We start from the raw sequence: 8,819 nt of genomic DNA on the forward strand, positions 1-8,819 counted from the left end.
TACAAAAATTTAAACGCAACATGTAAAGTGCTGGTCCCATGTTTCATAAGCTGAAATAAAATATCCCATACATTTTCCATATGCACAAAAAGCTTATTTCCGGTCCGGACCAAAAATCAATGTCCGTGCATGTGGAAATCAAGGCCGTTCTGGACACCAAAACAAAGATGTCCAAAAGGCGTCAGCGTCGGTCCATGCTTACTGAGATGCCTAGAGTGTTGCCTGAAATTGAATTGTATGATCGCCCATCTATATGGTAAGCCTACCTTTTGTCAAACACCAGAAAAAGACATCCAAAAGACATCGTCTCGTGCTTACTGGGGTGTAGCCTACCATATCTGCCAGAAATGGAATTTTATGAATGCCCATCCATGTGGTAGGCCCACTGTTTGTAAAACGGCCCGTTGCATTGGTTTATTAGTCCTGATTCCTATAATGAATCAATTTGGCAATTTAAGCACTGAATATCAGCTACCCAACTTTATCAGGAGTTATTATGATTATATGTGCAATGTGTTTACACAACGGGAAATGCAGAGGTATATTCTTTTTCACTATGATCAGCTTGTCAAAAATGGATGGATACAAACTTGAAACCACTGATCATGAAAATGGGGTGAAACTCCTGGACAACAGTTGTAATTGTCCATTTTACTTCGACCTGTCCAGTTTTTAGGATATGTTTGATAACATGACTTCGCATGTTTGTTTGATTGGGCGCCATTTAGGTTATTTGATCGAAGAAACCTGCGTGATGTAAAAAGTGTCCGTCTCATTACATTGTCATCCATTTTATCTCTAACCTGTAGGCTACGGAAAAGGCCACATACTATTTCTGCCATATCCTATATGTGCTTCAGGGTTTATGTTAGGTACATTTTTTTGACAAAACGTTGGTGGAGTTGAAGCGATGAGTCTCTCCAACATCACCCTAGAGAGGAGCACTAGGAATGGACAAGCAAAATATGACCCATTCCTGCTTTTGACAAAGTGGGCCCTGCTTATCACAGGGCGGCATCAGCTCTCACCTAAAAAGCCCATATGCCACTGGTTAAGAGAAATTGTAATTGTTTTTGGACAGTATTATGTGAGGTTGTATGTTTTGTTGGAGGTGCGTCTTGGTCGGTTTATCTCAGAAAATGCCGCCCTCATAATCCTGTCTAATGAGCGGTGAGAAGACTCCTTCTGTCCAATGACTCTTATGTGTAATGTAATGGAACTGAGAAGCATGATTGAAGGGCTCTAAAATACTTCGATAGAGTTGAAAATAAATGTCACTTTTTAGACAAAATAAAATTACATACTACAGCACAAAGCCTACATTTAGGTGAATAACTTAAAGTATATTATTCGGTGACTGTGTAGTTAAAAATGGGATAAATCAATGCATTTGCAAGCGCTGGCTATTGAACCTTTATCCCTTGCTATTTGTCTCCATCTGTCGGTATTTTAGTAGTACACCACCCACAGGAAGTTATAAACGAAGCGCGCTTGGTAACAAACCGGGCGACAGAAACGACTGCTGATTATTAAACAACACTGAATGAAACTGAGTTTTAAGAAAGCACTTACTTTACACAGTTATTATACTTCGTAGCACGTGTTCCTGCACACCACAGAAACGAAGGGAATTGTGGCACACCGCAATTTTTTAAGGTATGAATGCGCATCTGATTGTCTTGACTCTTATATAAATAACAGTCCATGGTTGGCAGGCCATCGATTTAGCTTGCTAGCTAGCTCGATCTGGATGAATGAGAGACACGCAAGTGTCTTAGTGTCTTTAGTGTCTTTTTCTTAGTAATGCCAGACATGATGTACATTTTTTTTCAATCATCATTTGATCAGATTGCATCTGAGTGATTTGATAAATTGCGGATAATAACTAGCTTGCTAACGTTTGCTAGCTAGCTAATTTACTGAATGACGTGAGCTGAATCTATCTACGAAGATAATACTAGGCCAACCCTAACCTAGGTAGCTAACTAACAAACTATATGGTAGCTATATTCAACTTAATTTATAACTTGTTTTCATTGCAAAGTACTGGAAGCAATGAATCTCCAATAATATTGCTTTGCTGTTATGTTTTCTGGATGTGTAGCTAGCTGGGAGTTATTATTCTGATCTCGTACAAGTGTTGCAGGAGGTTCGCGCCAGCATGTCTGTGTCTGTGATCATTAAATGGGGAGGGCAGGAGTACTCCATCAGGACACTCTCCGAAGAGGACACTGTGCTGGACCTCAAGCAGTCCATCAAGTCCCTGACAGGGGTTCTCCCAGAGAGGCAGAAACTCCTAGGATTAAAGGTCAAAGGTAAAAACCCATCTGTAAAAAGCCAATAACTGTTTTACTGCATTTGAGAGTTAATTGGCACGTGCAGCACAGATTGTATGGAAGTATTTTCACTCTCACGCTTCACACCGTTGTGGATTTCTGCCCTTTTCTGAGTTGTCTGGATATCTGATTCATCACGTCTTAATGGTTCTGTCTCTCTCCCAGGCAAACCAGCAGAGGACCAAGTGAAGCTTGGTTCACTAAAGCTGAAACCCAATACCAAGATCATGATGATGGGCAGCAGGGAGGAGAGTCTGGTGGGTTCCTCTTCCTTCTGCTCTTGTACTAAACAGTACGGTGAACCATTCCACACCTAGGACTGTGATTGGTGGAGCCTGCTTCCAGCTGTTTACCAGAATCAATGTCACAACAAGCACGGACTTGTAGAGTGTTGATGTTTCTAACTTTAGCATGTCAAAGACCTAGGCCTCATAACACCCAATCGCTTTGTTTTGTTTTGTGAAGGAAGACGTTTTAGCACCTCCCCCAGAGAATGATGACGTTGTCAATGACTTTGACATTGAAGAAGAGGTGATTGAAGTACAGAACAGGTGCAGTAGGACTTTGCAGATCCAAGTCATTTATAGCGTAGTTTCAGTCATACAAGTAATGAATTGATTCGGCTCCAACTTCGCTTGGCACTCTATGATATGTTTTCTAAGATCACATAGTCAGTCCAATGTCTTGTTTTAACTTAATGCCCTTTTTTGTTTTCTTTAGAGAGGAGAACTTGGCCAAGATAGCCCGCCGTGTGAAAGACTACAAAGTGGAGGGGATGAACCCACCCAGGGTAGGAAAGAGTCTGTTGGTACTAGATGTGGACTACACGTTGTTTGGTGAGTAAGAAGACTATTAAAACTGCACTGGGCACTGCTGTTTGCCTACTTAAGTGATTTAATAATTTCACCATTTTCTAAATATGAAACATATTTTAGATTTTTAAGAATGTAGAATATTGTTGAAAGATGTTATACTCTTGTCCTTATGCTGTGCTTTTTTCCACACGTTTGAGCATGTTTCTCTGTGATTTGTTTCATTCCAGATCACAAGTCATGTGCCGAGACGGGACAGGAGCTCATGAGGCCTTTTCTCCATGAGTTCCTGACCTCGGCGTATGAGGACTATGACATTGTCATCTGGTGTAAGTACCAAACTGCTTGTTTTGATGTACAGTTGAAGTTAACTGGCCCTAATTTGTGTTTTAATTTGTTCTAGCTGCCACGAGTATGAAGTGGATTGATGCTAAAATGAAAGTAAGTATTCTCTTCTGATAAGTTTATTATTATGATTTTTTTTATCAGTCTCAATTTGTTGACTCTTCATGGCCAGAAAGAGGCAGTGTTTCCCCCAAAATATTCTTCACAACATGTAAACTTCCATTGAGAGCACTATACACATGCATATTGAGCAGCAATGATTTAATATGCCCTATTGACCTGTAGTATAGAATGTCAGATCAGATGTTGCCTTCCTGTTGTGGTGTATGTGACTGTCTCACCGTGCCCTCTGGTTTCTCAGGAGCTGGGAGTGACAGACAACCCTAACTACAAGATCACCTTCATGCTGGACAGTGCAGCCATGATCACCGTGCACACGCCTAAGAGGGGTGTAGTGGAGGTGAGTGGGCCTACACTGGAGCAGACAACCTCCTCAATCCCACTGATTCATGTCCCAGTTGCCTGAACGAACTGTCTCCAGACAGTGTTGTGATGGATGTGTTACAGGTCAAGCCTCTTGGGGTGATATGGGGAAAGTACAGTGAGTTCTACAGCAAGAGGAACACTATCATGTTTGACGACATTGGCAGAAATTTCCTAATGAACCCACAGAACGGACTGAAGGTAAGTTCTGCTAGAACTTACATTACATACATGGTGTTACTTTGCTTCACTTGAGAAAAACATCTTATTTACAATGACGTCCTACCAAGAGACCTCCTGTGGGGACGAGGGCTGGGATTTAAAATAAAGATTGTGTGTGTAACAAAACCCACATCACGACCAGAGAGACAACACTACATAAAGAGAGAACTAAGACAACAACAGCACGGCAGCAACAGATGACAACACAGCATGGTAGCAACACAACATGACAGTAACATGGTAGCAACATGACAATAACATGGTAGCAACACAACATGATAGTAACATGGTAGCAACATGACAATAACATGGTAGCAACACAACATGACAGTTACATGGTAGCAACATGACAATAACATGGTAGCAACACAACATGCAATAACATGGTAGCAACACAACATGACAGTAACATGGTAGCAACATGACAATAACATGGTAGCAACACAACATGACAGTTACATGGTAGCAACATGACAATAACATGGTAGCAACACAACATGCAATAACATGGTAGCAACACAACATGACAGTTACATGGTAGCAACATGACAATAACATGGTAGCAACACAACATGACAATAACATGGTAGCAACACAACATGGTAATAACATGGTAGCAACACAACATGGTAGCAGCACAAAACAGGGTACAAACATTATTGGGCACAGACAACAGCACAAAGGGCAAGAAGGTAGAGACAACATCACGTGAAGCAGCCACAACTGTCAGTAAGAGTGTCCATGATTGAGTCTTTGAATGAAGAGATGGAGATAAAACTGTCCAGTTTGAGTGTTTGTTGCAGCTCGTTCCAGTCGCCAGCTACTTTCAATAGTCTGAGTAAAATCTGCTCCGTTTCTGAGGTCGTGGTACTTTCTGGATGGAGGATAAAAAGGGAGGGCGAGAGACCAGCTCACCCCGTTATGAGGTTTTTTTACTCTACAGGTTGATAACCACATTGTCGTCCATCAGTTCAGTTTGATACTTAGAACATATATTGCATTTAGAACGCGTTGCAAAAATGTCACTAAAAGAGAGAACTAATCAGCTCTCCTCACTGGTTACATGGACAGACGTGTGTATTGACCGAGGCGCTGTGGAATCCACTGGAGCAGACCAGTAAAATGTCACTAAAGGAGAGAACTAATCAGCTCTCCTCACTGGTTACATGGACAGACGTGTGTATTGACCGAGGCGCTGTGGAATCCACTGGAGCAGACCAGTAAAATGTCCACACGTGTAATTACTCTTCTATGGACCCTGACACTAATTAGAGACTGGCGTAATGTTTGTTCAAATGTGATGGCCGGCCATTCTAAGAGACCAGCGTTTGTTTGAGAGTCTGGGCTATTTTAACAAATCTAACGTAATGCTATCGTAGCGCAGTAAGTCCAGCCATCGTTACCACTAAGACCACATTTTGGTTGGGTTTTAAATATCCGCACCAGCGCTGCCTGAATTTGGCGTATGATTTTAAGAACACACCTCAGATATGACCACCCCTCCCACCTCAGATATGACCACCCCTCCCACCTCAGATATGACCACCCCTCCCACCACCTCAGATATGACCACCCCTCCCACCTCAGATATGACCACCCCTCACCACCTCAGATATGACCACCCCTCCCACCCACCACCTCCCACCACCTCAGATATGACCACCCCTCCCACCACCTCAGATATGACCACCCCCCCCCTCCCACCACCTCAGATATGACCACCCCTCCCCCACCTCAGATATGACCACCCCTCCCACCTCAGATATGACCACCCCTCCCACCTCAGATATGACCACCCCTCCCACCACCTCAGATATGACCACCCCTCCCACCACCTCAGATATGACCACCCCTCCCACCACCTCAGATATGACCACCCCTCCCACCTCAGATATGACCACCCCTCCCACCACCTCAGATATGACCACCCCTCCCACCACCTCAGATATGACCACCCTCCCACCACCTCAGATATGACCACCCCTCCCCCACCTCAGATATGACCACCCCTCCCACCACCTCAGATATGACCCCTCCCACCACCTCAGATATGACCCCTCCCACCTCAGATATGACCACCCCCTCCCACCACCTCAGATATGATCCCCCATCCCACCTCAGATATGACCATCCCTCCCACCACCTCAGATATGACCACCCCTCCCACCTCAGATATGACCACCCCTCCCACCACCTCAGATATGATCCCACCACCCCTCCCACCACCTCAGATATGACCACCCCTCAGATATGACCACCCCCCCCCACCTCAGATATGACCATCCCTCCCACCACCTCATGATATGACCATCCCTCCTCAGATATGACCTCCCTCCCACCACCTCAGATATGACCATCCCTCCCACCACCTCAGATATGACCACCCCTCCCACCTCAGATATGACCATCCCTCCCACCACCTCAGATATGACCATCCCTCCCACCACCTCAGATATGACCACCCCTCCCACCTCAGATATGACCATCCCTCCCACCACCTCAGATATGACCACCCCTCCCACCTCAGATATGACTATCCCTCCCACCACCTCAGATATGACCACCACCACCTCCCACCACCTCAGATATGACCACCCCTCCCACCTCAGATATGACCACCCCTCCCACCACCCCTCCCACCTCGGATATAACCACCCCTCCCACCTCGGATATAACCACCCCTCCCACCTCGGATATAACCACCCCTCCCACCTCGGATATAACCACCCCTCCCACCTCGGATATGACCACCCCTCCCACCTCGGATATGACCACCCCTCCCACCTCGGATATGACCACCCCTCCCACCACCTGATATGACCACCCTCCCCCTCCCACCACCTCAGATATGACCACCCCTCCCACCTCAGATATGACCATCCCTCCCACCACCTCAGATATGACCATCCCTCCCCCACCACCTCAGATATGACCATCCCTCCCACCACCTCAGATATGACCATCCCTCCCACCACCTCAGATATGACCATCCCTCCCAGATATGACCACCTCAGATATGACCCCCTCCCACCTCAGATATGACCACCTCAGATATGACCCTCCCATCCCTCCCACCTCAGATATGACCACCTCCCAGATATGACCACCCCTCCCCCACCTCAGATATGACCATCCCTCCCACCACCTCAGATATGACCATCCCTCCCACCACCTCAGATATGACCACCCCTCCCACCTCAGATATGACCACCCCTCCCACCTCAGATATGACCACCCCTCCCACCTCAGATATGACCACCCCTCCCACCTCAGATATGACCACCCCTCCCACCTCAGATATGACCACCCCTCCCACCTCAGATATGACCACCCCTCCCACCTCAGATATGACCACCCCTCCCACCTCAGAGTTCCTATAAGAGAGGTACATTACCAATCCTGGGCTAGGGTTGGAAAACAGACGTGTGAAGGCTTTAACAGGTCAATTGCAAACTAGCATGTGTTTTGACAATAGTGATGGCTTAAGGCCAGATGAAAATAGAGCCCTCTGCGTTTTAATGTCCGTTTTCAATAAGTAACCTTACCAAAGCCTCCTTGAGTCTTCGAGTTGTCAGCTGTCATTATGGTGTTTATTTTGATACAACTCATTTTCAATGTCTCCCCTTTAGATTCGTCCATTCATGAAAGCGCACTTAAACCGTGAGAAAGACAAAGAGCTCTTCAAACTCTCTCAGTATCTTAAAGAGATTGCCAAACTGGAGGACTTCTCAGGTCTCAACCATAAGCACTGGGAGAGGTAAGGTTACTGATTCTGCAACTAACTTCATCTTAACGTACGTTTCTGTCGTTTTTCTGCTTCAGTCCTGACCTTTTTCTACTAGATGATCATAACTGTGACCATTGCTGTGTTGTGGTATATGTCTGCAGGTATCGTGCAAAGAAACAAAGCCAGTGAGAGCAATGTTGTGGATGTTTGAAGGGATGGTCATTCCTCAACCAGGAACAGTGCTGGACACTCAAGCCCTCACAAAACAACTACTGCCTGTTTCTGACTGGAAGCTGTTTCCTATTGTTTGGCTTTTTTAAAACTTCTGTTCTTCCCTCATCTATGTCTTTCTCTGTTGACTTTAGTCTGGGAGACAGTAAATACTATACACCCATCAGTACTCAGTTTACATGCAATGGTTTTTATGTTAGGTTTCACCCAATTGTTCTTTCAGATTAGTGACTGTCATCTGTAGCTATGACACTTAACCTCAGAGTTATACGAACATGAGTTTGTTCTGTACTGATATTGTTCTGTATTCTCTTTCTCTCCTCTTCCCCCTGCGGCTCTCTCCTCTTCCCCCTGCGGCTCTCTCCTCTCCCCCTGCGGCTCTCTCCTCTCTCCCTGGCTCTCTCCTGGCTCTCTCCTGGCTCTCTCCTCTCTCCCTGGCTCTCTCCTCTCTCCCCCTCTTCCCCTGACTCCCCCTGGCTCTCTCCTCTTCCCTGACTCTCCCCCTGGCTCTCTCCTCTTCCCCTGGCTCTCCCCTGGCTCTCTCCTCTTCCCCCTGACTCTCCCCTGGCTCTCTCCTCTTCCCCTGACTCTCCCCTGGCTCTCTCCTCTTCCCCTGACTCTCCCCCTGGCTCTCTCCTCTTCCCCTGACTCTCCCCCTGGCTC

The 8,819-nt window shown here is 45.9% G+C and overlaps 1 protein-coding gene across 2 annotated transcripts; it reads left to right on the forward strand.

Moving 5' to 3' along the window:
- The first annotated feature begins 1,475 nt into the window (after positions 1-1,475).
- LOC115119502 (ubiquitin-like domain-containing CTD phosphatase 1) lies at positions 1,476-8,620 on the forward strand. 2 transcript variants are annotated; one of them, XM_029648331.2, is made up of 11 exons: positions 1,476-1,656; positions 2,139-2,315; positions 2,502-2,593; positions 2,802-2,887; positions 3,057-3,172; positions 3,379-3,477; positions 3,552-3,589; positions 3,855-3,953; positions 4,061-4,177; positions 7,828-7,955; positions 8,087-8,620. In XM_029648331.2, exons 2-11 carry the CDS (start codon positions 2,162-2,164, stop codon positions 8,112-8,114), a joined length of 957 nt encoding a protein of 318 aa, XP_029504191.1. In that variant the 5' UTR covers positions 1,476-1,656; positions 2,139-2,161; the 3' UTR covers positions 8,115-8,620. The 2 variants fall into 2 exon arrangements, with proteins under 2 accessions (XP_029504191.1, XP_029504192.1); XM_029648332.2 differs by having other exon boundaries at positions 2,147-2,315.
- The last annotated feature ends 199 nt before the right edge of the window (positions 8,621-8,819 follow it).

This window comes from Oncorhynchus nerka, linkage group LG10, assembly GCF_034236695.1.
Source record: "Oncorhynchus nerka isolate Pitt River linkage group LG10, Oner_Uvic_2.0, whole genome shotgun sequence".
NCBI lineage: Eukaryota > Metazoa > Chordata > Actinopteri > Salmoniformes > Salmonidae > Oncorhynchus > Oncorhynchus nerka.